This window comes from Agelaius tricolor, unplaced genomic scaffold (assembly GCF_023055355.1).
Source record: "Agelaius tricolor isolate 1412-34295 unplaced genomic scaffold, bAgeTri1.0.p SCAF_16, whole genome shotgun sequence".
Taxonomy (NCBI): Eukaryota; Metazoa; Chordata; class Aves; order Passeriformes; family Icteridae; genus Agelaius; species Agelaius tricolor.
Genome location: NW_027269276.1, coordinates 992,667 through 1,020,333, shown reverse-complemented (window position 1 = coordinate 1,020,333; position 27,667 = coordinate 992,667). Strand labels below are relative to the sequence as shown.

General features: G+C 58.3%; 1 protein-coding gene across 11 annotated transcripts in view; it reads right to left on the bottom strand.

Moving 5' to 3' along the window:
* Positions 1 to 1,752: 1,752 nt before the first annotated feature.
* Positions 1,753 to 27,667, bottom strand: part of TLE3 (TLE family member 3, transcriptional corepressor) — a 30,041-nt gene continuing 4,126 nt past the window's right edge. For 2 of the 11 annotated variants that reach the window (XM_071441095.1, XM_071441096.1), the window contains exons 6-20: positions 20,572 to 20,634; positions 20,078 to 20,182; positions 13,724 to 13,928; positions 12,365 to 12,381; positions 9,876 to 9,995; positions 9,421 to 9,471; positions 8,919 to 9,294; positions 8,269 to 8,450; positions 7,601 to 7,677; positions 7,196 to 7,445; positions 6,139 to 6,386; positions 5,294 to 5,441; positions 4,535 to 4,685; positions 3,652 to 3,728; positions 1,753 to 3,071 (exon numbers count right to left, since the gene is read on the bottom strand). In XM_071441095.1, the coding sequence (XP_071297196.1) occupies positions 2,964 to 3,071; positions 3,652 to 3,728; positions 4,535 to 4,685; positions 5,294 to 5,441; positions 6,139 to 6,386; positions 7,196 to 7,445; positions 7,601 to 7,677; positions 8,269 to 8,450; positions 8,919 to 9,294; positions 9,421 to 9,471; positions 9,876 to 9,995; positions 12,365 to 12,381; positions 13,724 to 13,928; positions 20,078 to 20,182; positions 20,572 to 20,634 (2,178 nt within the window). In that variant the 3' untranslated portion in view covers positions 1,753 to 2,963. Of the gene's footprint in view, positions 3,072 to 3,651; positions 3,729 to 4,534; positions 4,686 to 5,293; positions 5,442 to 6,138; positions 6,387 to 7,195; positions 7,446 to 7,600; positions 7,678 to 8,253; positions 8,451 to 8,918; positions 9,295 to 9,420; positions 9,472 to 9,875; positions 9,996 to 12,364; positions 12,382 to 13,723; positions 13,929 to 20,077; positions 20,183 to 20,571; positions 20,635 to 27,667 lie in introns of all 11 variants that reach the window. The other 9 variants (XM_071441099.1, XM_071441102.1, XM_071441101.1 and 6 more) reach the window with 9 other exon arrangements.

Here is a 27,667-nt window from a genome sequence, read left to right as displayed (position 1 = left end):
GGAATAACTGAATTATAAAATCTGACAGCACAAATGGGAATGGGAGAGCCCAGCAGCTCCTCCCCAGCATTGGGAAAAGCAGAATCCACCCCCATGGAGCGCCGAGGGCAGCCGGGGAGGGAAGGGAACCCCAGGGCTGGAAGCGCAGCCAGAGCCACTCGGGGTCCCTTCCCCTCCCTTGCCCGGGCTCTCCCCATCTCCCAACAAAGGATTCCTTGCCATTCCGACCTTTTAATGGTCCCCGTGCCAGCCCCAGCCTCCGAGGGGATGGAAATGCACTCCCGAGCACTTGCCTGCCCATTAGCGGGGCGGGCAGCGCACTGCTCCTGCCTCCATCCCTCCATCCCTCCCTGCCTCCCTCGCAGCCGGTCCTGTCGCCTCGGATCCATCAGGGAGCCCCGCTGGACGCTCCAGCTGGCCCCGCTCAGGGAAGGGCTTTGTGTGCAGCAGGGTGTGGGGCCGGGAGCTCGGGAATGGCGCTGCTGCAATCCCGGGCACTGGGAGCAGCCGATGGGCACTGCCCGGGGCAGGATGCCCTGGCCCCAGCCCGCTCCTGCATCCCCGAATCCCGGCAGGAGCGAAGCGCCAGGGTGCTGAAAGGGAGGGAAGGGGTTTGGGATGCCCCGGAGGAGCCCAGCCCTCGGCAGCACAGCTCAGGGGAGGGCTGGGAATTCCTCCCATCGATCCTGGGCTCCATCCCACCTCCAGCATCACCCCCGAACTCGGGGCTCCCTGTCAGGGCTGTCCTGTGTCCCCCAACCCTCCCTTCTCCTGCCTTTCCCACCCCTCAGTGAAATTCGGGTTTAGAGACACTTTGCTTGCGGTTGAGCTTCAGTACATTGACTTTTTATTCTTTTTTTTTTTTTTTCTCTTTTTGGCCCTTTTTTACAAAAAACAGTGGTAGTTATTAACAGCTGTACAGATTCTGCTACATACTTTGGTGTGAAGTTGAGAGCCTGGCTCCGGGCGGCTCCGGAACGCGCAATTCCTGCATTTCACTCCTGCCATTCCGGGGGGAAAAGCTCTTGGGGCCCTGGGAGCCTGAGGGACACGAGTGGGGGTGGCCCCACTGCCAGGGGGGCCCTGGGGACAGGGACCAGCCCCCCAGCCCTTCCCAGCACAGCCCCATCCGTGCGGAGCCGGCGCTCCGAAGGCCACGGAGCCGGGAATGCCGTGCCCAGGGTCAGGGTGCAGACGGGAGCAGAGCTGCCCCCTCAGATCCCAAAAACAGAGCCCAAAACACCCCTGGGACAGCCCTGGCCCCCTCCAAGGCTCTGCCGGCCCCAGGGGCAGTGGTTGATCTGAGCCAAACCACCCTAAAATGCCTTTCCCTAAAAGCAGCTTTAGAGAACGTTTCCCTCCTTGGATCATCAGCGCCCCAAAGCGATCCCACCCTCCCCCAGAGCCACCCCTGGCCTGGAACATTCCCCCCAGCCCAGCTCAGAACCCTCTCATGGCCCTGGGAACACCAGGAGAGCTCTCCCCTCCTCCCCAGCTCCTCTGCCCGCCCTGGGAGCAGCGGGAGGGATGGGATGGAGCCCTCAGAGGGATGGGATGGAGGCTCCTGGGAGGGCTGCAGTTCCAGGCCCCACCTCTCCATCCTCCTCTCCAAACCGATCTCCCCTCAACCCCTCAACAAAAAAAAAAAAAAAAAAAAAAAACCCAAACATTTGTTTTTTTACCTTTTGGACCAGATCCAACTCGCCAAAAATAATCCATAAAAATGTGGTATAAAAATCCTCTGCCGTGTGCTACGATACAGGTGAGCACTTCTGCTACACAAATACTTTTATTTTTTTCCCGTTAGGTCTTCGTTTTTCTTTTTTTTGTCTCTTTTTTTTTTTTTTTTTGTCCTTTTTGGAACCCTTTAGTACAAAAGGCCTGTGGGGGGAGGGAGTTGCTCCATAAAACCAGAAGACACAAGACCATAAAGCCCACAAGGACCACAAACAGCCCCCCACCACACACAAACCCTACTTGTTAGTAAACTTTTCGCTTTTAAAAAAAACTGTATTTTTTTTTTGTCTTTTTTTTTTTTCCAAGGTTATCAATTCTAATTCTTTACTTTCATTTGAATACAAAACACATAAGTTTGCTATTATCTTTCGTGGCTCCCTGAGCTGAATTTTCTAAGCTTTCTTTGAAATCACTCCTCATTTGCTTCTGTCCGAAGACCAAGAAGGGCTTGCGTGGGCTTCCCCTTTTCTTCAAACATCCAAGCACGGAAAAGGAAAAATAAGGATAAATCCATAAATCCATCTATAAAAAACAAACCCCAAGGTGATTGTGTTGATGTCCCGTCAGTAGCTGAGGATCCGAGCGATTCCCCACCATCACTAACACACGACGCACGACAGGAGGAACAACTTTTCACCAGTGGACATCTCTGCTCAGCCTGGATGGCAAAGTCCCCACGGACACTTCCGGAGGGGGGGGAAGGAAAAGGAGGGGGAAAAAAACCCCAAAAAACAAAAAAGGGAAAAAAAACAAAAAAAAACAACCAACCAAAAAAACCCCCAGAATAAAATTGCCACCACCAAAACCATCAGTGGAATACAATTACAGCAGACAAAAATACACAGCTAAGTGTACTGGGAGGGGTCCCCCCCTTCCCACGCTATTTCCTAGTCCAGTATTTACATTTTTCACAAGTCTTATGCAGGATGCACAAAAAAAAAAGTCCCAATAAAAAAAGGAGTCCTTTATAGTGCCACCAAAGCCAGACGGAAAGAACTGGAAAACCAAAAAAAAAAAAAAACAAAAAACCAAAAAAAAAAAAAAAAAATCAAAAGGAACCCCAAAACCTTAAAACCAAATAAAAATCCGTTTAGGGCTTCCATGTGTGCCAGAGTTGCAGATCTCCAAATAAATCCGAGTGTGGTGGGTGCCGGGCGGAGCTGGGCCGGGCCCGGGGCCTCCCCTGGGCATTCCCGGAGCATTCCCGAGGGCTGCACATCCCAGGATCAGTAGATGACCTCGTAGACCGTGGCCTTCTTGTCCCCAGAGCCCGTGACGATGTACTTGTCATCCGCTGAGATGTCACAGCTCAGCACGGACGAGGACTCCTTGGACTGGGAAAAGCAGGAGGGGAGAGAACTCATCAGGGTGGGAGCAAAAACCCATCAGGATGGCACAGAGAGAACCCAGCAGGGTGGGAGAGAAAACTCATCAGGGTGGGAGAGAAAACCCATTAAGGTGAGAGACAGAACTCATCAGGGTGGGAGCAAAAACCCATCAGGATGGCACAGAGAGAACCCAGCAGGGTGGGACAGAGAGAACTCATCAGGGTGAGAGACAGAACCCAGCAGGGTGGGAGAGACAGAACCCAGCAGGGTTGGGGACAGAACCCAGCAGGGTGAGAGAGAGAACCCATCAGGGTAGGACAGAGACAGAGAGAACCCATCAGGGTGGGGGACAAAACCCAGCAGGCTGGGACAGAGAGAGAGAGAACCCAGCAGGGTGGGACGGACAGAACCCAGCGGGCCGGGATGGACGCTCCATGCTCCCCGCAGCATCCATGGTGAGGTCAGCACCACATCCCACCTCTGACACCAACCCAGCCGTCCTGAAGGGTCTCCCCTCTCTCCAGGATAACTGGGAATGGGAATGTGGGAGCAGCCCCCACCCCGTGCCCTTCCCAAGCTCTCCCACCTGGAAGATGCTGGCTCCGTAGGGCGTCCTCCAGGCGTTGAGCAGGTTGTCCTTCCCAGTGCTCACAAACCACTTCCCTGCGTTGGGAATTTGGGATCAGCAGCTGAACCCTGCCGGTGCCACCTCCCCAACCCTTCCCTGTCTGAGCCCAGAGATTTGGGAGAAACAGGAAAACCTGGAGGTTCCCTGGGGAGTCCTGTCCAGCCCTACTCTGCTGGGACAATCCAAGTGCTGCTTCCCACCTCCAGTGGTGCTCTGTGGCCGTTTGCAGCCAAAACCTGGATGGGTTTATGGGAATAACCCTGCCAAAACCAGGATGGGTTTATGGGAATAACCCTGCCAAAACCAGGATGAGTTTATGGGAATAACCCCCACCACAGCCAGGATGGGTTTATGGGAATAACCCAGGGAATAAACACTGCCAAAACCAGGATGGGTTTATGGGGGTAAACCCCCACCACAACTGGGATGGGTTTATGGGAATAAACCCCAAATGCAGCATCCATGGGATTGGATCCTGCAGGAAATATCCGTGCTCAGCCCCCATAGCTGCACTGAGCACTGTCCCTTCCTGCAGTTCATGGCCATCCCTGTCTCCCACCCCTGGAAGTGTCCATGGCCAGGCTGAACGGGGCTTGGAGCACCCTGGGACAGTGGGCAGAGTCCCAATCTAAGGTTCCTTCCAACCCCAAACATTCCATGATCCCACAATCCCCATCCATGAGGATGTCCTGGGGTGGGGTCAGGTGGAAGGTGCCCCAGGGATGAGCTTTAAGGTCTCTCCCAACCCAGCCCAGCCCACTCCAGGATTCCAGGGTGCCCATCTCTCCCAGCCCAGCCCTCTCCAGGACTGCAGGGTGCCCATCCCTGCCCTGCTGCTCACCGCAGTAGGCGAATTTGAGGGAGAGCACGCAGCTCTCGTGCAGGTGCAGCTGGTACTTGTCGGGCTTGGTGTGGTGCAGCACCTCCACGTTGCTGCTCTCCATGCCCACCGCCAGCCACTCACCCGTCGGGCAGTATCCCAGGGAGAAGATCTGTGGATAGAAGTGGGATATGGGGAGATCAGCGGGAATTCCTGGCCCCCTATGGAAGGGTGGGAAGAGAGATCCTCAAGGTGCCTCTCCCAACCCAACTGTTGTGGGATCTGTGGCTGGAGCTGCAGCCCCAGATGGATGGAGCAGGTGTGGAGAGGCAGATCTCCGGGTTGGGATGGCTCCATCCCCATGGATACTGCTGCCCTTGCCAATGGGACACAAGGTCCCAGCTCTGCCCCTCTGGATCAGGGCTCTGGCAGGCTCTGCTGGAGGAGGCAGGATCCTGATCCCTGACCCCTGCTCTCATCCCACCCCCAGGGCATCCAGAGAACCCTGTGACATCCACAGGCATCCCATGGGAAGAGCTGCTTCCTCAACAGCAGCCTCATCCTGCAAGGATGGAAAAGAGGAGCTGCCACAAGACCCAGGGAGCTCCAGCACTCCTGGGCCACCCCGAAACCAGCGGGAACAGCCACGCTCAGAGCTCCCAGGGCTGTTTTCCCAGCAGGAAAAGCCCCTCCCAGGAGCCAGGGGCTGAGCAGGACCCCGTGTTTCCCGTGAGGATGGATCCCTGCCCCTGTACCCCTGTGTCCCCTTCCCCTGCCCACCTGGGAGGTGAAGTCGTGCTGCTGCAGCTGCCGCCCTTCCCGCAGGTCCCAGGAGCGCACCGTGTTGTCCAGGCCCCCCGTCCACAGCTTCGTACCATCATGGGAAATGTCTATGCAGCTGGCCCCGTCTGTGTGCCCTTGGAATTGCCTTGGGAGCAGGGAAAAAATCATGGAATTCTGCAAGGGGAGTGCTAGAAAAGGCACGGAGCTGCGTGCAAGGTGCTCAGATGATGTTCATGTGGCTCGTCCACACCAAATATTCCTGGAAATCCATCCAGGAGCATCCTGAGATGAGGAGCTCCAGCCTGGCCAAGGACTGGGCTGGTTTAGGGATGAGCACCAGGAAATGGTGCAGCATCACCAGAGGGTGTTCCTGGCTCCAGCCCAGACAGGATGGGGGACTCCCCATCCCTGGAATGTTTAAGGTCAGGTTGAACGGGGCTTGGAGCAACCTGGGATAGTGGAAGGTGTTTTGCCCAAGGAAAAGAGGAAAGGGACATCGATGGGGGGGGAAAGAGGAAAGGGACCATGATGGGGGGAAAGAGGAAAGAGACGGCAATGGGGAAGGGAAAGAGGAAAAGGGATGTTGGCAAAAGAAGAGGAAAAGGGACACTGACAAAAGTAAAACTGACAAAAGGAAGAGGAAAAGGGACATGGGGGAAGGGGTAAAGGAACACTGACAAAAAGAGAAGAAAAAAGGATGTTGTGGGGGAAAAGGGATGTTGTGGGGGAAGAGGAAAAGGAACACCAGCAGAAGACAAAAAAGGACCGTGACGGGATAAAAATGACCTTTAAGGTCCTCCCCAGCCCAGGAGCCCCGAGCAGCCGGACCCCGCGGGGCTCACCTGACGAGGGTCTGGTTGTGCAGGTCCCAGACGGCGATGTTGCCGTCGCTGCAGCACGAGAAGCACACCTTGGCGTCGGGGCTGATGGCCAGCGCGTAGCAGGCGGGCGCCGAGGACGTCAGCTCGGCCTTGATGCGCGGCGTGGGCGACGCCAGGTCCCAGATGGTCAGCGTGCTGGCCTCGCCCCCCACGATCAGCGTGCGGCCGTCCGGCAGCAGCTTGCAGGAGCGGATGTAGTTATCCCTGTTCTGGGGACACACGGGACCGTCAGGGGACGGGGGAGTGGTGGTGGAAGGGAAAGGGGGTTATGGGGGTGAGAGAGGGAAAGGGATGTGGAGAGGGAAGAGGAAAGGGAGTGCAAGGGGGTGGGAAAAGAGGAACAGGGACGTTGATGGGGGAGAAGAGTAAAAGGGATGTTGATAGGGAAAGAGGAAAAGGGACGTTGATGGGGGAGAAGGGTAAAAGGGACGTTGATGGGGAGAAGAAGGGACATTGATGGGGAAAGAGGCAAAGGGATGTTGGTGGGGGAAAGAGGAAAAGGGAGGTTGATGGGGAGAAGAGGAACAGGGACGTTGGTGTGGAAAGAGGAACAGGGACGTTGATAGGGAGAAGAGGAAAAGGGACGTTGGTGGGCAAAGAGGAAAAGGGACGTTGGTGGGCAAAGAGAAAGAGGGATGTTGACGGGGAGAAGAGAAACAGGGATGTTTGAGGAAAAGGGACATTTGACGGTGAGAAGAGGAAAAGGGACATTGGTGGTGAGAAGCAGAAAAGGCACGTTGATGGGAGAAGAGGAAAAGAGAAATTTAAAGGGGGAAAGAGATAACGGGAAGAGGAATAAGACAGTAACAGAAGACAAAGAGTTGGTAATGGGGAAGAGCAACAGGGTGTTAAGGGGGGAAGAAGAAAGGGAGGGCAGCGGGGGAAAGAGGAAACATAGATGACAATGTGGGGAGGAGATGTTGATGTTAACGGGGCAAGGATGATGAACAGCATCAGAGGTGGGTGAGGGCAGGGGACACAGCCCTGGGGACAGCAGCAGCCCCGCTCCAGCCCTCACCAGGCAGTCCAGCTGTGAGATGGGGCTCTTGCTGCCGGGCTGGCTGATGTCCCAGATCTTGACGCAGCCCTTGCCGCCGGTGTAGACGTGGCGGGTGGGGTTGCTGATGGTGACAGCACACACCACCTCGCCGTGGCTCAGCGTGTTGATCTGCCGCGCGTGCCGCGGGATGCCCGGCCCCGCCAGCGCGTCGTGCGGGAACGGCACCGGCTGCATCTGCCCGTCCGCGCTCACGTGGAACGAGTACGCCCTGCCGGGGTGGGACAGGGCTCAGCTCCAGGGATGGAGCTCCTGGGGGCTGTCACGCCGCGTTCACAGCACCAGCCCTGGGGGAAGGCTTCCCTCGTCTCCCTCCCGGCCACTCGTTGTCCCCTGCGATCCCACAAAAATCCAAGCGGGACTTACGGTTTCCCTCCGGGGATGGATGCCAGGCTGGAGGGCAGGCCTGGGGCTCGCATGGGTGGGTGAGGGTCAAACCCAACCTGCCAAGAGATGCACGGACATGGGTAAGGCCAGGAATGCCACACGGCTTCCCATCCATGACCCCTTGGGGACACTGGGCAGCTCCTGCTTTTCCCCTGCTGCTCAAAGCTAACTGGCATTTCCCCCTGGCAGGAAGGGGAACCAGCCAAAGGTTTTGGGTCTACAAGAACCAGGTGGGACATGCTCCCTCTCCCTGTGTTGTTCCCAAGCCCCTAGGGATGGGATCAACCATGTTGTGCCTGGCACCCCGAGGGCAGAGACCCCAATCCCTCCCTCAGTGGCAGAGACCCCAATCCCTCCCTCAGTGGCAATGTTTGACTCCTTGTTCTGCCTTAAAACAGGAGTTCAGTGAGAGGAATGGGAAGGGGATTGAGGAATGGGATAAGGGGCCAAGGAACGGGAAGGAGAAACCCCAACCCAGTGGCACATGCACATCACCCCACGAAGAACCATCTCCATCCCCACCCCTTCATTCCAAAGCCCAGCTGGCTCTGAGGAGCAGCCCCAACCTCCCAGCCCCCAGGAGCCCCCCCAGGCCTCCCCCCAGCAAGAAAGGAGCTAAAAGTGCTACGTACAGCTCCAAAGCTCACCATTGGTGACCGGCCGTAGGCGGCAGCGGCGGCGGCGGCCGCGCTCATCTGCGGGGGGAGGTTGTGCAGCCCCGCGTAGGCGCCGGGGCTCGTCAGGGACCCGTTCATCTCGTGGTGCCCCATCATGGCAAAGGGCGCCGCGTACGAGCCCGCGATGGAGATGGGCGTCCGCAGGGCCGAGGCTGGGAGAGCGGGGACAGAGTCAGGGCTGGGACACATGGGCAGGGAGCAGAGCAGAGCAGAGCCACAGAAAAACCCAACACCATGGAGGAGTCCAACCCCTAGCCCAACACTACCTTCCTCCCATCCCAAAGCACTGAGTGCCACTTCCCTGGACACCTCCAGGGATGATGTCTCCACTACCTCTCCCTGGGCACCCTTTGCTCGAGGAAATTCCTCCTGATGTCCAACCTGAACTTCCTCTAGCACAGCTTGAGGCTGTGTCCCCTCATCCCAACACCGCTCACTCCATGACCAGATCTCCCGCCTCACACCATTGGATGAGGTCCCCCATAAACCTCATCCCCCATAAATGCAATCCCCCATAAATGCAATCCCCCCCCAGAGCTGCTGTTCCCCGTGGACAGGGACGGGACGAGCCGAAGCTGTGCTGGGGACACTGGTGACACCGTGGTGACACTGGTACCCACCCAGGGGGTCCATGCCGCTGGGTTTGCCGGGCATGGGCCGCAGCCCTGGGGTGCTGCTGGTGCCCGGGGTGGGAGCGTCGTTCCTGGGCGTCGGAGTGTTGGACTTGAGGCCGGGCGTGGAGGATTTGTCGTTCTGGGGGGAGAAGGGATGGAGAAGGAGGGGTGAGCTCCAGCTGCTGGGACCCACACCCTGCCCCAGGCACCCCCAGAGGGGACGTACGTGGCCCAGGTCCTTGGTCTTGGAGGAGGGAGTGCTGCTGGAGGAGGCCACCGAGGCCGGGCTGTTGGGAGCGTCGCCCTTCTTCAGCCCGCGGGCTTTGTCCAGGCCGTTCTCCGGGGGGGAATGGGCCGGGCTCACCCGGGGGGTGGCAGGGTCCTGAGAGGTGGGAAAAGCCTTGGAATTCCCACAGCGGGAAGGAAGGGCTCCCTCCGGCTTCCCCTTCGGGCCGGTGTGGGGAGGTCCCTAAGGAATCACCTGCCACATCCCAAACCCAGAGCTCACCTCATTGGAGACATCGACCACCAGGTCATCGCTCTTGTCACCATCGCTGTCCTGGAACACAAAATGTGTCACACCCCAAAAACTGGGGGGGGGAATCAGCCCTCCGAGCCAAACCACCCCCAACAGCAGCACGACATTCAGGCTGGAGATCAGGGAGGAAATTCTTCCATGGAAAAGGTGGTCGGGTGTTGGAAGGGGCTGCCCAGGGCAGGGGTGCCGTCAGCGAGGGGAGCGGATGTGGCACTTGGGGACATGGATTATGGTGGCCTTGGGATGGTGCTGAGGGATGGCTGGACCCCACAGTCTCCAAGGTCTTTTCCAGCCTGAATGATCCCATGGTTCTCTGTCCCAGCTGACACACGTGACACCTGGAAAGCACCACCCCAATCCCGCTTCCTGCCCCCAGGTGCTGCCCCAGGTGTCCCCATGGCCTCAGAGCCATCACTGTCACTCACATATCGGCTCATGCTGTCCTTCTCCTCCGCTTTCCTCTTCTTGGAGTCGATGCTGTAGTCTGTGGAGCTCCGGTGCTTCTCGCTGGCCCGCAGGCTCTCCGAGGGGGACACGGAATTATTCTGTGGGGATGGGAGAAGCTTTGAAGGGGGAGCAGAAGGAAACGAGGCTCCACGAGCAGCACAGCCCTGTCCTAGCAGGGATGAGACCCCCTGGTCCCCGCCATGCCACAGGATCCAGGGGACAGATCCAGCAACAGCCTCACTGGGAGCACTGGGAATGCTGTAGGGATGCCCATGGACACCTGAGCGCCTCTGCTGCAATAGCAGGAAAACGCAGGAGGTTGTTTATAAAAACATCTGGGAAAAGCACATGGCCAGGAATGGCAAACCCCAGTGCCCAAGTCACAGCTCTGCTCATTGGGAATTCTGTCCTTGCCTCGAGCAGCAAAGCCCAGGACATCCTGGCATTCCCAGGAAAGCTCCAGAGCCCAGGAGTTCTCCCTCTGGCAGAGCTGGGAGCCTCCAGCCAGGAGGAGCAACAGAACAGCTGCATCCCAGCCCTGGAGCCAAAGGACATCCACAAAATGTCCTGGAAAACCCACGTGACCAGGAGTGCCATGGCACAGGGGAATTCTGCCCTTGCTCCAAGCAGCAAAGCCCAGGAGATGTTGGCATTCCCAGGGAATGCTGGAGGAAAACAGCAGCACGACAAGGAGGATGCCTGGCCCTGATCCTGCATTCCCCCTCTCAATCCCTGGGATCAGCAGGATCCATCCCCATTCTCTCCCTGCACATTCCCCACTCAGTCTCTGGGATCAGCAGGATCCATCCCCATTCTCTCCCTGCACATTCCCCTCTCCTCGATCCCTGGGATCAGCAGGATCCATCCCCATTCTCTCCCTGCACATTCCCTCTCCTCAATCCCTGCGATCAGCAGGATCCATCCCTGCCCTCTCCCTGCACATTCCCCACTCAGTCCCTGGGATCAGCAGGATCCATCCCCATTCTCTCCCTGCACATTCCCCTCTCCTCGATCCCTGGGATCAGCAGGATCCATCCCCATTCTCTCCCTGCACATTCCCTCTCCTCAATCCCTGCGATCAGCAGGATCCATCCCTGCCCTCTCCCTGCACATTCCCCACTCAGTCCCTGCGATCAGCAGGATCCATCCCTGCTCTCTCCCTGATCCATCCCCGCTCCCCCGGCCTGCCAGCCCCGCCGCTCCTGAGCCGTGCCCGCCTTTCTTCCCCGGCTGAAAGGGAGAACCAAAGCAGTTCATGTTTCTCCTCGGTCCCCACTAAGCAGCTTTGGATAACACGGAGCTCTTTCTTCCCAGGCAGTCATGCTGAAAACCCTCGCAGCTCCCAGAGAATCATGTCAGGCATTTAGAGGCATCGATCCATTCAGCCCCGCTCCTGGCCCGCCGCCAAGGAACTAAATATTTTTTATTGCACAGGCAAAGGCTGGGGAAAATATGAATGACTAACGCTGATTATCGCACACATTAAACCTCCACGGGGAATACCCCGGCTCGCAGTTTATGGATTGGGAAGCTGCCCGGCTCCGACGGCCCCCTGCCCGCCCCAGGAGCGGGTTAATGACGCCCAATTCCCCTCTGCCTCTCCCCCCTCGCAGAGCACTTCCCTTCCCCGCTCTCCAAAGGGCCGTTTGTGGGCTCGGGGCTGGCAGGAAATCGCTGCCAAGCCGCAGCTCAGCCGCCCTTTGTGTCCTGGCAGCTTTTCACACGGAACGCTGCGCTGGGGAACGAGCTCTGGGATCACCCAGCCCCACCTGGACCCGGCCCCACCGCTCAGGGACGCGGCCAGGCCCTGCCTGGACACCTGCAGTGCCTCCCCTGCGCTGCCCCTTCCGATGGTTCACAGCCCTTTCCATGCTGAGGTCCCATTTTCCCTGGACACCGGGCTGGGAGCTGCTGGCTCATGGAACGGGGCAGCCCCCGCCTGGCTCCTGGCACCCTCCAGACCCCCTCCATCCCTGCTCCCAGGGAACCCATCCCATGGGCAGCCTCCAAGGCGGCTCCGAAATCCAGGATTTCCCTGGTTAGGAGCTGCTTGAGCTTCCGAGTCCTGCATAATTTGGAGAATTAACCAACCCCATCCCAGATCAGGTGAGCCCAGATGATGGGGGAGTGATGAGGAATGAACCAGCTTCCCTGACCACCCAGGGGATCTGGGTCTGACCACGCTCACTCAACCAAAATGATGGAATTTCCTGACCTTCTGCCACAAGCAAAGGGATTTAAATCACATTTCCAAACCACCACCACTATGGAGAAGGTGACTCCTCTCATCCCAGCACAGCTCTTCCAGGCAGGATGAGGGATTTTATTGCCTGGTTTATTATTTAATAAGACCTGTGCCAAAGGCAGCCCTGCAGCTCCAAGGCACCAGGTGGGTTTTTAAGGGATAAATAAAACTCAGCCGTGCAGCCACCAGAAAGTGGGAGCAAAAGGAAGGAATGGGACTTACTGCACTTGAGTCTCGCTCTTCAGGAGATGCCAGGGCAGAGGGGAGGGCACAGCCAAAACAGAGACAGGAAAAAAAAAGCAAGTTAGGATAAGTCTTAAACCAGAAAAATAAACCCAGAACCTCCTCGTGCTCCTAAGTCAAACCCTTAAACTCAAGCCCTGTCTGGGCTCTCTCCAGCTTTAGAATCTCCCTCCATCCATCTCTCGCATCCAATTCCTGCCCCTTTTTGTCCATGTGATTTATCTGGCCAAACACAGCTGGAAATGCCCTGGATCCAAAGGGAACTGCAGCAGCCCCAGGTGTCTGTCCCGGGGGGCACAGCTCCACACCCAGGAGGTGGTTCAGCCCCTCCTTTGTGCCCAAACTGTACATTTCCCCCGGGATCTCTGGCAATCTGAATCCAAGCAGGAGAAGGAATGGAGCAGCAGCATTGCTACCAATACTTTTGTCTCACTGCTTTTTTTCCCACCCCAAATCCCCCAGCAGAGCCCAGCAACCCAGAGGGGCTGTGGGAACCTGCCCTGCCCATGGCAGAGTGGAAATATCCCAAATCCTCCTGTGCTGGTGGGCAGGGGGATCTGCCAGGACTATCCTGAACACCGCTGGTTTGCAGCTGGACCCACAGATCCTTCCATCTGCTAACAAATGGTCAGGACCCAAATAATGGGGAAAACACCAAGTTCCTGCTGCACAGAGCTGGATCCCTGACCATGATGGTGATGGAGAGGAGGAGGAAGAGGAGGAGGGTGAAGGCTGCTTTCCCATTAAGGCACAGCACAGGAATTGCAGCCAGGCTCCACCAAAGGCTGAGCATCATTTTAGGGAATTCTGCATCCCTAAAAGGGCAACCCCATGATCTGAATGCAGCTGACCCAAGGGATAGGGTGGTGGGAAATGAGTCATGACAGGACCAGGGAGTTCCACCAACATCTGAGGGACCTGGAGCAACTCCTGAGGAGACCACAGAGCTTCTCCAAGGGCTGGAGCTGGGCTGGGAGAGCTGGGAATGTTCACCTGGGGAAGGGAAGGCTCCATGGAGAGCTCAGAGCCCCTTGCAGGGCCTAAAGTGGCTCCAGAAGAGCTGGAGAGGGACTGGGGACAAGGGACAGGAGACTGGGAATGGATTCATAGTGGAAAAGTGGAGATTTGAGTGGGATATTGAGAATGAACTGTTCCCTGTGAGGGCAGTGAGACCCTGGCACAGGTGGGCACAGGGTGCCCAGACACCCGGATCCCTGGCAGTGTCCAAATCCAGCTGGGAGCACCCCGATACAGCGGGAAGCGTCCCTTTAACCCTCCTCTCCCTTCCAACCAACGCACGGCAGGGCCGTGGCTGCAGCGACAGCAGCATCCCCTCACCTCTGTGGTCCAGGTCGTGGTGGTTCTTCTCGTCCTTGACGGCCAGGTGTGCCTGGCTGCCCAGGGCGCCCAGGGCCAGCAGCCCCGAGCTGGTGCCGGTGACGGGCGGGATGCCGGGCGGCTGGAGCCCCGAGGGGTGCGGAGGCAGCTGCACCGGGGGGCCGTGCGCGGCGTGCGACAGGTGCTGGGCCTGGAGCTGCTGCTGCTGCAACGAGAGCACCAGTGAGCCAAGGGGGGAACGGGGCACAGGGGCTGCGAGGGACGCTCCGCCATGGGACGGGCCCGGTCGCGCCGGGAGCCGCCCCGCTGGGTGCCTGGAAGGAGAAGCCCCGTTAGCAGGGGGACAGAGGTGCCCAGGGGTGGCCCCAGGGGTTAACAGGGGGACAGAGCCACTCAGGGGTGGCCCCAGGGGTTAACAGGAGGGCAGAAGTGCCCAGGGATGGCCACAGGGGTTGACAGGGGGACAGAGGTGCCCAGGGGTTAACAGAAGGGCAGAGCCACTCAGGGGTGGCCCCAGGGATTAGCAGGAGGGCAGAGGTGCCCAGGGGTGTACCCAGGGGTTAACACAGGGACAGAGCCACCCAGGGATGGCCCCAGGGGCTAACAGGGGGGCAGAGGTGCCCAGGGGTTAGCAGGAGGGCAGAGCCACCAAGGGATGTACCCATGGGTTAGCAGGAGGGCAGAGGTGCCCAGGGATGGTTCCAGGGGTTAGCAGGAGGGCAGAGGTGCCCAGGGATGTACCCAGGGGTTAGCAGGGGGACAGAGCCACCCAGGGGTGTACCCAGGGGTTGGCAGGGGGACAGAGCCACCCAGGGATGTACCCAGGGGTTGGCAGGAGGACAGAGGTGCCCAGGGATGGCCCCAGGGATGGCCCCAGGGGTTAGCAGGAGGGCAGAGCCACACAGGGATGGCCCCAAGGGCTAACAGGGGGACAGAGGTGCCCAGGGGTGTACCCAGGGGTTAAAAGGGGGACAGAGCCACCCAGGGATGTACCCAGGGGTTAAAAGGGGGACAGAGCCACCCAGGGATGGCCCCAGGGGTTAGCAGGAGGGCAGAGGTGCCCAGGGATGTCCTCAGGACATAGCACAGCCCGTGGCAGAGCACAGCCCATGGCAGAGCACACACAGCCCTCTCCCCAGGACAATCCTGCATCCCCAAGGACATGGTTAGTTTGGCTTTTCCAGCAGTAAAAAGGATTTAAAAAAAAAACCCCAGGAATCCCACCCAGGAGGCAGAGACACACCATGGCTGGAGGGCAGCAGCTGAACCAGTCAAAGGGAGAAAATTCCAGCACCCAGGAGCCTCCCAGCCAGCTCAGCACAGGGAAGTTCTGCTCATTGGGTCAGGAGCAGCTTCCAGGTGCTTCATGGCGGGAGGAAAATTCCACATCACTTTCCTGGTCCCATCCCAGGATCCTGCTGCTCTCAGCCCCTTCTGAAACCAGACACATCCTGCAGGGATCCTCCATTCCCACCGTGGGGTTGGACATAACCCCCCACATTCCCTGGAGCTCCAGCCCAGCCAGAATGGCACAGGGCTCCCAGGGTTTTTTGGGAGTGAATCCCAGCCATGCCAGCACTCCCCCAGCCATGGAGATTCATCCACTGCCCGCTCCAGCTGAGCTGGAAAAAGCTGAACTGCGGCTCTGGGGAGAGAAGGGAAAACCAGACACGGGGAAAACCAGACACATTCCCTGCTTCAAACACAACCTTGGAAGAAAACCAGCTGAAATCCCAGGAGCCACTGCCCTGGTGCAGCCAGGAGGGTCTTGGAGCTGGAGCTGCTGCCTGGGACCCTCCTGCCTGCACCCACAGCCCCTGCAGCAGCATCCCAGGGAAATCGCATTTGGGCATCTGAGCACAACGGGAATCACGGGCTGGGGACACCTGGGATGAATGAGGGGACACCTGGGATGAGGGGACACCTGGAAGGAATGAGGGGACACCCAGGCTGCAGCAGAGCTCCCTCAGGTCCCCACAGCCAGCCTGGATCAGGATTTGTCACGGGGGACTCTGAGGGGCAGGGATGGACAGCAGGACCTGCTGGCACAGGGGCCACCCAATGGACACCCCCAGGAACACCAAAAACATCCCTGGGATGGAGGGCTCCCCAAAACAACAGCTTCAGGGATAGAGGGCTCTCCAAAACAACACTCCTGGGGATGGAGGGCTCCCCAAAACAACAGCTTCAGGGATAGAGGGCTCTCCAAAACAACACTCCTGGGGATGGAGGGCTCCCCAAAACAACAGCCCTGGGGATAGAGGGCTCCCCAAAACAACAGCCCTGGGGATAGAGGGCTCTGCCCATGCTCCCAACAGTTCCATCACGGAAATTTCCAGCACATCTTGTCCAGAGCTGCAGGAGGAGCACCCAGGTGCCCCTGGATCCCTGGCAGTGCCCCAGGCCAGGCTGGACAGGGTTGGAGCAGCCTGGGACAGCAGAAGGTGTCCCTGCCATGGCAGGGGTGGCACTGGGTGGGCTTTAACCCCAAACCATTCCACGATTCCATGAGAAGTATCCCCACATCAAGGCCAGGTTTTGGGGGAACAGCCCCGGCCCACTCCTGATGGAAGGACCCATTCTGGGCAGCAGAAGGTGACGTCCTGTCTCACTCCATGGACACAGCAGATGGAGCAGGCCCTGGCTGGGCCACCCACCCCTTCCAGAGCTGCCTTCTCATCCCTGTGGGATGGAGGGGGAAATCCCCATGCAGAAGAAGATTCCAGGTGGGAGCTGAGGGCAGCCCCAGGAACAGGAGATCCATGGAAGCAGCTCTGATATCCCAGCTGCAGCAGGAGCCACACAGAGAAGGCCACCAGGCCTCTGCTGCAGGAAATCCACAAATCCCTGAGCCCTCCAGAAGCAGGAGCTGGTTCTGCCAGCAGGATGGGAAGCATCCTCAGGATGGACATTCCAGAGCGTCCCCAAACCAGGGCACGGAGCAGAGCTGGCGGTGAGGGGCACAAGGTCGGTCCCTTGGCAGCTCCTCAGTGCCAGGATCAATCCTCTGGCACCAAAGCAAATGGAACAGATCCCTGGGGCTCTTCCCAATCCCCATTTCACAGGATTTCCACCCATTGGAGGGAGAAGCAGGGCCATTGTAGCAGAGCACCATCCCAGAGAACGGCCCCGGGTGTTTTTCCAGTGCCTCCAACCATTCCCACATTCCTCTCCTGGGAGCTCTCCATTGGTATTTCCATATCCCATCCCTGGAACACACCAAGATCCAGTGGTTTATCCTCGGCAATCTCCAGCTTCCAGAAACATCTGCAGGCTGTAACTCATCCCAGCAGCTTTCCACCCAAAAAAGGGAGAACAGCAGCACTCCAATTCCCAGGGTGTGGATGGCAATTCCCAGCCTGGAACAGCCCAGGGGACAGCACAGCCCCACCACCAGCGAGGCAGCAGCACCATGGGGAGTAGAATCAGCACCTGGAGCTGCTCCAGCAAAGAACAAACTGGGATTTCTTCCTGGCTTTTAGGCTGCCAACAGGTAAATCCATCCATGTGCTCGGTGAGGAACAGCCCCTCACAGGATGTGGGACCAAGGCCAGGACACAGCATCCCTGGTGGCCCACAGCAACATCTCCAGGTGGGTTTGGCCTCCTCCCCTCTGGCAGTGGAGAGCAGAATCCGTGTGGGATGTCCTGAAGCCGTGTCCTGGGGTAGCCAAGGTCCCAAAGCGGGGCTGCAGAGCTCCATCCGTGTCCCAGGCAGGCCATTCCCGTGGCAAGGAGAGCAGGATGAGGAGCCAGGGAGCCTGGGGCTCAGCCCAGGGTGGTGCTGCAGGGTTCCCAGTGCACAATCCCTCCTGCACATCCCTCAGGAACACTGTCCTGGAGGCTCCCAGGAGGGGCACACAGCCCACCTGGCACTGGGTGGCACCGAGGTCCTGCTCGCCCTCAGTGTCCCCTGCTGGAAAGGGCCCATCCCTCCCTTCCCATCCCCTATCCCAACCCTGGAAATGCTGAGTTCCAACAGCACCACAGGGTGAGGGTTTCCTGCAGCATTCCAGGGATGGGGAGGCTCTTTGGGAAGCCCAGATCCCCCTGCCCAGGCACTGAGCTCCTGCTGGACAAGTGACACACACAAGGACAAGGCTTTGGAGCAGCATTCCAGGATGGTGGAGTGACTGAGCCCATCCACAATCAGATCCCTCAGGATGCTGCCCTGGGGCTCCAGCTGGATTCCAGCAGCAGTTTGGGCTCCTCCTGTGCAGCAGGAGCCCGGCAGGGAGTGGTGTCCCCAGTGTCCCAGGAAACAGGGGCTGGGGAGGGATGACAATCCCAGATAACAATCCCTGCACACCCAGCCTGGGGCAGCGCCCACAGAGCTCCCCAGCCGTGTCACACAGACATGGGGGCATGGGAAGAGGTTCCAAATTTGGGAGGAAGGCTGGCAGGGAGTGTCTGCTGGTGGAGTGGCTTTAATTGGATTATGTCCATCACGCTCCATGCCTTTGTTCCCGATTTAATGGTTCAGCACTTCAGTTCAGCGCCGGCGTTAAATTTAGTGACGGGGTTTAATCATTTCCAGGGCTACAACCAAATCAAGGCTCCATTTCAGCCCAGCCTCGAGCGCAGGAGCTGCGAGACAATGGCCCAGATGCATAAAATTAACAGATCTTGACCTCAAAAGGGGCAAAAAAGGAGCTTTGCACCATTTTGGGGGGAGTTTGGGTGTTGCAGCATCTGCACCGGGGTGTTGGGGCAGGCTGGGGACAGTGGGGCCACCCAGGGCTGAAGCCCAGGGACACCAGGACAGCCCAGTGCTGAGCAAACCAAGGGGGGAAAGACAGAAACAACCTGCTGAGGGCAGGGCAAAACACCAAACCCTCTGCATTTGGGGGACTCAGGCTGGAGCTGCCACCCAAACCAGCCCCATGCTCCAGGAGGAGCCCGGAACCATCTCCAAAAACCATGGGAGGCCAAGGAACCACCATCCCCTCAAGCCATGGAAGGCCATGGAGTCACCATCCCCTCCTGCCAGCAGCAACCCTATAATAACAAACCACTCCATGCACAGAGGGGAGGGAAAAAACCCCAAATCCTGTGGATTTTGTGTCTTTGTGGGCACAAATCCTCCACCCAAACCAGTGCCATGCTCTGGGATGAGCCTGGAACCATCTCTGAAAGCCATGGAGCCACCATCCCCTCCTGCCAGCAGCAAGCCTACAGTGACCAACCATTCCCTGCACAGAGGGGAGGAAAAAAGGCAAAATCCTCTGGGTTTTCTGCTCTGGGAAGCTCTGGAGCACAGACCCAGCACCTAAACCCACTCCCCATCTCTGGATAAGCCACGGGAGGCTGTGGGATCACTGGGCAGCAGCGTGTCCCTCCCTGCTGGGCCAGCCCAGGGGAGATGCCTGTGATTCCTCATCAGGGAGGTGATTAAAGGGCTGGGCTGGCTGCTAATGACAGCAGGGCCTTGCTGTGGCCCAGGGAAGCAATTATCCAGGGAATGGGGGTCACGGGCCTCCTCATCCACCTTAATTGAATTCCAATATCTGCCACTTCCAGCAGCTCCTGCTCCATCCCCAGCCCACCCCGAACGGGTGAGGAGCAGCAGGAGGGTGCAGTGTCACCCCAAAACTCAGCTCCCCTTCCTGGGGCACTTCCCACACCACGAGGGATCCAGCTACTTCCTCATCCCCAAAAACTGCAGGAGCCCAGAGCACGATTCCACAGCGGGTGACACCCATAAAATACAGAAAAATGGATGGAAGAGCAAGTTAGACACAGAATCATAAAAGATCCTTGAAGCCTACAAAGTGTAAATAGCTATTAAAAAATAGAAACAGTTATAAATGGGTATTTTCTGGGAAACAAAGCCAGAGGTGCACTGGAGCCAGGTGCCCAGGATGTGGATTGGGAATTCCGATGTCCCGGGGTTTGCTGCAGGACCGAGGCAGTGACAGCAACCACAGAAATGATTAGAATTGTTAATTTTCAATCAGAACCCCTCAATCTGTGTGGGGAAAGGGTCAATGGCACAGCACATTCCACACCAACAGCCCGGCAGAGACAAGCCTGGCCTCAGGGGCTGGGGAGGCTCCCGTCCCAAATCCCCCCAGGAACAGGAACACCCCACTGGAATCCTGGAGCTGCCAGGGAGGCAGCAGCTCCCAGCCCTGTCCTGATGGGGGCCAGATTGGGGCAGTTTTGGCGTTTTGGCACAGCCAGGAGCTGTGGGACTGGAGCAGTTTTGGGGTTTTGGGACAGCCAGGAGCTGTGGGATTGGGGCACTTTTGGGGTTTTGGGATGTCTGGGGCCTGGGAGCCGCCCTGAGTGCCCTCCTGAGCGCAGGGTTGCCTCTGGATATGGTAAATGATAGGAATAAAAGGGGAATACACACGGTGAGAGGCAGATTGGGAAGTCCACGTACCCCGATGATAGCATTCAACTCCGTCATTGTCACTTGCTTGGCACGTTCAACAGCCTGGGCCACCTGCTGTTGGTGCTGCAGGGACACAGGGCCTGGGTCAGCCACAGCCCAGGTGCAGGACCCCACCAGCCATGGCTCCCCCTGCTTTTTGGGCCCTGTTTTGCCCATTTTTCCCTATTTTTTGCCCTATTTTGTGTGCAGCAGCCCGGGGGCACCTCCCAGCTCCTTGGGGAAAAGGGGAAGCCCCTCGCAGCCTTTTGGGCTCAGTGCAGCCCCCCAAGCTGAGCAGAGCCCCTGCAGGGCCCAGCTCTGCCCATCCCAAGGGTCCTCCAGCATTCAGGCAGGATTTAAATCCCATTTCTCACATCCAGTCCCCACCCAGGGGCTCAGCACTGCCTGCGAGGGAGGGGAAACCCCTGGGAGAGGCTGCACCCCCTCAAAGAGGGTGTGGAAAAAGTCCTTACCTCTTGTGACAGAAAAGGCATGATCTGGGCTAAAATCGTGTTCAGTCTTTTAGCAATTTCTGTCTGAAAAAAGGGAAGAAGGAAAAGCAGCAGCAGTCAGCACCCGGCAGCAGCCTCCCACGGGTGGCACGAGGCTTCCTGGCAGCAGAGCTGTGTCCCCTGCCCGTCCCTTCCCAAAATCCCCTCTCTGTCCCCTGCCACAGATGCCCTCCCTGTCCCGTCCCAAAATCCCCTCCCAAAATCCCTTCTCTGTCCCCTCTCCCTGTCCCTTCCCAAAATCCCCTCTCTGTCCCCTCTCCCTATCCCTTTCCAAAGTCCCCTCTCCCTGTCCCTTCCCAGCAGAGGCACTGGGAGCCCTCTCAAGCTCCCCAGCCCAGAGACACTTCCCTGCTTCCCTGGGACTCTTCCATGCCCCTCCCAGCACAGGGTGAGTGTCCTGGCAGAGTCACACCAGCCTGGACTGCCCTGGCTCCGAGCAAACAGCCAGGCCCATCCTGGGAGCAGCTGCTGCATCCCAGGAAATCCAGGGTTTGGTGGCCCTTCCATCTCCTCCCGCTGCCAAGGCTGCAGCGGGGGTTTGATTTCCCCAAAACACTCCTTGGCAAGGCCACCTGCCCTGTGCAGGGAGCTGAGTCCCCACCAGGGCTGGGGGTTCTGCTCTGCTCCCTGTCTACAGGTGGGATTCCCTTTGCCAGCCTCACATCCCGCCCTGGAACAGCCTGGATGCACCAACACCTGCCAGCTGCACCCTGGGGGAGCTTTACTGGGGCAGAAACCCCAAAGGGGACACCCAGCCCTTCTGGGGATGGCTGGGACACGCTGCTCCTGCTACACAAACAACCCAACAAGCACCATCAACATTCCCAGCACCACCATGAGCAAGGAGACACCGGGAAAGCCCTGACCTGCCCCAGCATGGAGGGAACAGCCCCACAGAGCCCAGAGCTCCGGGCCCTGCTCCCAGGGGTCCCCACAGAGCTCCCCATGGGCTGCAAAGCCACAGGAACACTCCTGGCCATGCTGTTCTCCAGAAACACTCCTGGAGACTGGGGTACACCGGATGCTTTCCTTAGGAATTAGCGCTGTGGAAGGGAAGAGCATCCAGGTGTGCTCCAGGTGGGATGGCCGTGTCCCTCTCCAGGGATGCCCGTGTCCCTCTCCAGGGATGTTCCCAGCAGGATGCCCATGTCCCTCTCCAGGTGTGCTCCTGGTGGGATGCCCCTGTCCCTCTCCAGGGATGGCCATGTCCCTCTCCAGGGATGTTCCCAGCAGGATGCCTGTGTCCCTCTCCAGGGATGCTCCCAGCAGGATGCCTGTGTCCCTCTCCAGGGATGCTCCCAGCAGGATGCCTGTGTCCCTCTCCAGGGATGCCCGTGTCCCTCCCCAGGGATGTTCCCAGCAGGTTGCCCGTGTCCCTCTCCAGGGATGCTCCCAGCAGGACAGCCGTGTCCTGGCTCCCAGGGGTTAACCCAGGCTGCTCCTGGCCGAGGCAGCTGTGAAAACAGCTCCAGCTCCAAGTCAAACACGGCGGAGCGGCCGCGAGGATGCAGCGCCACAACAATGGCCGGGGCCGAGCGCTGGCAGGGAATCAAACGCCCCGAAATTCCTTCCGCCAGCCCCGGCAGCTCCTTATCAACAGCACAAGTGATTACCCGGGAGAGCTCCGGCCTCCTGCTGGCAGGGAGCCGCCTTCCCAGGACAGCCACAGGCACCTCCTGCTCCCCACATCACCCCAAAGCCTCACCCTGCCGACCCCACGGCTCAGCTCCCTGCAACAGCTCCTACAGCACCGCTGGGTTTTAAGCCCAGCCAAACCAAAGGAGCCCTCAGCTCCACCTGCTCTCAAGCACCCCAAGGAGGATCCCCAAATATCCTGATTTGGGGGAGAAACCCCAAAGGGGACACCCAGCCCTTGCTGGGGATGGCTGGGACACGCTGCTCCTGCTACACAAACAACCCAACAAGCACCATCAACATTCCCAGTGGCACCATGAGCAAGGAGACACCGGGAAAACCCTGACCTGCCCCAGCCTGGAGTTACCCCCATGGAGGGAACAGCCCCACAGAGCCCAGAGCTCTGGGTCCTGCTCCCAGGGGTCCCCACAGAGCTCCCCATGGGCTGCAAAGCCACAGGAACACTCCTGGCCATCCTGTTCTCCAGAAGCACTCCCGGTGATTGGGTTACACCTGATGCTTTTCTTAGCAATTCCAGAGGCAGGGAACGTGCTGGCACACCGTGCCAAGGCAGGGACGGCTGGAAGTGACCACAGCTTGGACTCAGGTACCCTGACCACAGCCACCAAGTCACTGGGATCATCATGGCCCCGGGCGTGAGGATGCACAGATCCAGCAGGCAGCCGGGGATCATGGACTCCTGGAACAGTTTGGTCAGAAGGGATTTTAAAGCTCATCCAGTTCCACTCCCTGCACCTTCTAGGAGCCCAGGTTGCTCCAACCTGGCTTTGGACTCTTTCAGGAATGGGGCAGTCACAGGCACCAGTGTCCCAGCCCCCTTTTAGGGAAGGATCCCTTGCCAGTATCCCCCACCTGTCCCTGCCCTCGGCAGGGGGAAGCCACTCCCTGTGTCCCATCACTGCAGGGACACTTGGCCATGGTGACCCCTGTCCCCAGCCCCAGGCTCTGGCCAGCACAGGGTTTTCAGCACCCAACACTCCCACAACAGCCAGGCTGGAAGCTCCAGGTGCCAAACCCAACCCAGCCCTGGCGCCATGGCTGGAGCAGCCAGGCTGGCACCGCGAGTGCCACCAGCCCCCACGGTGCCACCGCCGTGCCCTGCCATGGGAAAAGCTCCTTCCAGGCTCTTTGGCACTGGCACTTTGATCAGATTATATTTAGCTGCAGCTGCATTAAAGATTTATTCCCCCAGCTCCAGCCCTTGGATTGGGATGCAGCGAGCACAGCCGCTGCTCCAGGAGCTCTGCCCTGGCAGCTCCCGGGTTCTAGAACAAATCTGATCCACATCTGAGGGGAGAACACCAGCCAGCCTCCCTCGGCTGCACCCTGGAAAAACACAGCATCCAGCCAGGCTGATTCCATGGAGCAGGAAGGGAAGGAGCTGGGTTTTCCCCGGACAGCCCTGACCAGCAGCACACGTGATGCTTCCACCTCGAAATGCAAAATTTCCAAGTGAGATGCAAAGCCAAACTCCCCATTCCACACAGAAAGAGGCTTCCCACGTGGGACCCAGCACAGAGATATTGGATGTCCAAAATATTGTGTTTACAACCGTGAGGTTTCCTGTGAACACGAGATTCAATGGTCTTTAAATATTTGCTCACTCTCCCTTTTCCCATTCCCCGGCACATTAAACTCCAGTTGTCCCCGTTAAAACTTTAACTGGGAGTGAAGGGGATTCTCTGGAACGCCAGGAACAGGGGGAGGGCTCCCTGCCCGACACCTTCCCCTTCACAGGGCTCATCCCTCACCTTGCCCAGAGCCCCTGAGCCCCACCTCGAGCTGCTCCTGCCAAGGAAAGCCTCCATTCCCACCGCGGGTTGCCATGGCAATCCCAGCTCCGCATCCCCTTCCGCTGCCCTGCATCCTCCCTGGACCGGGGCGGATCAAACGCCCGGCGGGGGCGTGGGGAGAGGCTCCCAAACACCTCCCGGCTGTTAAAAAGGGCAAGGAGTCGGGAGAAGCTGAAATCCCAGCTAATCCCCCCTCGCTGTGTGCCCCTGCCAGGAATCTGCCCCGCTCCCTGCCCGGAGCCTCCCGGCGTGGGGTTTCAGCGAAACCAGAGAAAACATCTGCACCGGTGATAAATCACCCCGGGCCCACTTGGCCCCGGCTGGGGCTCCTGTCACCTGCTCTCAAAATGGCCAGAGCCACCAGCAGCATCCCAAGCACTTGGGGACACGGGGAGCTGCTGCTGGCACTGCCTCGGAGAGGTGGCAGCTCGGTGTTAAATAGCTGGGGCTGGCTCTGCCCTGCAGCTCCTGCACTGCCATCCCTACACCTGGATGGGGCAGAGGGAATGTAAAAATAACCCCCCCGGGATGTCAGTCATGGCAGAGGGAGAGCAGCCTTAAAACTGACCCAAAAGATGGAAGTGCAGAGCTCCAGGCTGGATCCAGGCTCAGGGGGGACACCCCAGACAGGGCTCTGGGCACTGGGGACGCTGCTGGTGCCAAATTGTCTCAGTTTGGGATGTCCAGGAGGCAAATGGGAGCTGCAGGGATGTGCCAGAGCCGGGGTGACCCCCCCAGACACATCCCAGCATCCCCCCCATGGCACAGGGCAGGACACAGATCCCTCCTGGGCTCCCTGCTCCTGGGAGGATGGAGCTGCCTGCAGGAACCAGCCCCACGGGCATTGCTCAGCATCCCAAAAAACCCCAAACCTGCAGAGAACACCCCAAAACACCCTGCACACATCACACAGACCTCAACCTCTACACCAAATGGGAAATATTCTCCATGGGGAAGGGAATCCCAGCAGGCCAGGGCAGCTGGAGCCCCAGGACAGATTTTGGGCCACAGCAGCCCCACGTCCAGCCTGCCCTTGCTGCTGGGTTTATGCTGTGGGATGAAGGATGGGGAGGTGCTGAACACAGAACACTGCAAAACACCCCAAAACATCTATAACATATCCTCAAATCCAGGAATCTCCAGAGGTGGGAGGGAGCACCAGCATTACCCAAGGCCCTGCACAGACACCCCACCAATCCCACCCCGTGCCCCAGAGATTTGTCCCAAGGCTGCTGGAGCTCTGGCAGCCTGGAGAATGCAACCATCCCCTGGGGAATAACAAACCCATCCCCACACCCACAGGGCACCCCAAAGCCCTGCAGGGGCTGCGGGAGCACAGCACCAGCACCACCCCACAGCCCCCCCGGCAGAGCCCCGACCTTCTCCTCATCTCCACCCCACGGCAAACACCCCGTGGTGATTCTGCGAAGGCTCTGCGCCCCACAGCCCCCTGCAGACCCCCCCAAACCCTCCTCCCCCGGCAGGAGGAGGAGTAAATCACACGAGGCGTGAAGCACCAGCAGCATTTGTTGAAACCAGGATATTGTCTCTTTAAGCACATGAAAATCAGGCCCTTGAGCAGTGTGGTTCTCACTCGGGCGCACAATTATGGGTACTTTCAGCTGTCTACCACTATTTCAAGTGCTCTCTCCAAGCGGGCTGTCAATGGCATGTTGAAAGCTATTTGTGGCTGCTATCGTTATTAGCAAAGTGGAGAGCCTGGCTGATGAGAATTAAATTCAGGGCGGGGGTGTGGAGGGGCAGGACACAGCCCCTCATTAGGGAATTACCACCAGCAATGGGGTAAAGCTCGCAGGGACCCCCAAAACTCAGCCAGGAGCCCCCAAAACTCAGCCAGGGAAGACAGAATTCCCTTCTGCCTTGGGAGTGCTGAGAGCACAGCTCACAAATTACTCGGCTTCTGAAGTATTTAGCAAATTATTACCTGGCACTCCTTGCTAACGAGCACGACAGAAAGGATATTGTGTTCCTAGAATATTCTAGAAACACACATACAAAAAGCTGCCTCTCTCCCCTGGAAGTGTTGGGGGGTTTAGGCTTGTTCCAAGCATTAGGCAGGGAAACAAGAAGTGCTTCTGTGGAGCGTTCTCAGCCATAACAAGGAATCAAAGGCAGCACAAAGGTTCTGTCCTCCGAGGTGTCCCGTTTCCCCACGCAAAATGAGTTTTCCTTTTGGAATGGTTATTGCCCTCGGCGATTATCCACGGAGATCTGCACAGAAACAATGCACGGCCGACAGGGGAAGGGAAGTTTCTTTTGGAAAAATCAATTAACCCGACCGAAAAAAAAAAAAAAAAAAGGAAAAAAGAAAAAAAGGAAAAAAAGTTTTGTCGGGGTTTCAAAAGAAAACTCCTGATTGGGGCCGGGTTTAGGAGAGCTGAGCCCGGGGAAGGAGTGGAGTTCAGCAGGAAGACTGATGTAAGGAGCAATTCACTGCAACCGACTGGGGAATCACTTCCTAAATATTTCCTTGCATATGGAGTTGTTTATGAAACTCCATTTTTTTCCCAACGAGAAACAAAATGAGAAGAAAGGGAGGGGGGGAAGGCAAAAAAAAAAAAAAAAACCCAACCCCACACGCAGCCACATATGCACACACTTAATATTCAGCGTGGAAGAGATAATCTGTTATATAAGCCCACAGACAGACAATCCCCTTTTGCTTAAAGATGAAGTATCCATCAATGTTTGTCTGGAGCAGATGTAATCACAAGCAGTCAAGTCTGGAGGGCAGGACACTGCATGAATAATTCAAGCACTTCAGTCTACTTGATTGTGTGCAGATAAACACAAGTCAACCGCTAAACAGGTCAGCTGATAAACTTGTTTGTTCAGGACCAGCCACCCTCAGCCAGATGCCGGCAGGACCACGCCGCAATTAGCGGGATGCCTTGCGGGATGCCTGCCTGCCTGCCTGCCTGCCGGGGGGATGCTGCGCCAGCCATGCCTTTCAGGGGATGCTGCGGCCCCGGAGAGGGGGGAAAAGCCCTCCCCGGGCTCCCGCTGCGGTCCGGCGCTCCCCGCTCGCCCCATTTTCGCCTGGAAGCAGCAGCCAGGGCTGCTTTGTTTGTTTGCTCCGCGCTGCCTGTCAATTAGAGGAGGAGACGGCTCCGGCTTCCCCCGGTTCCCGGCAGCGGGAAGCGCCCGGGCGGGCACGGGATGCTGCGGGAATCGCTCGCACGGCTCCCAGCGAGGAGGCGACCGTGCCGGGCCTCCTGGGCTGCCGGCACCGGGAACGGCCAGGACAGGCGGGGACCGAGCCGAACCGGGAACGCTGCGGCTCCGGGGCCAGCCCCGAGACCCCCGCGGCACACGGCACAGGGGATGCTCCATCCACACCTCCCAGCGCCGCCAAACCTCGGGACGCACCCACGGACCGGGGGAAAACACTGGGGAACGTCTTGGGAATGGCATCTCCCAGCGAGGGAACCGAGCCAGCATCCCACAGTGTCCTTCCAGCATCTCCCAGAGAGAGAACCAAGCCAGCATCCCAGAGTGCCATTCCAGCATCTCCCAGGCCATCATTCCAGCATCTCCCAGCGAGAGAACCGAGCCAGCATCCCAGAGTGCCATTCCAGCATCTCCCA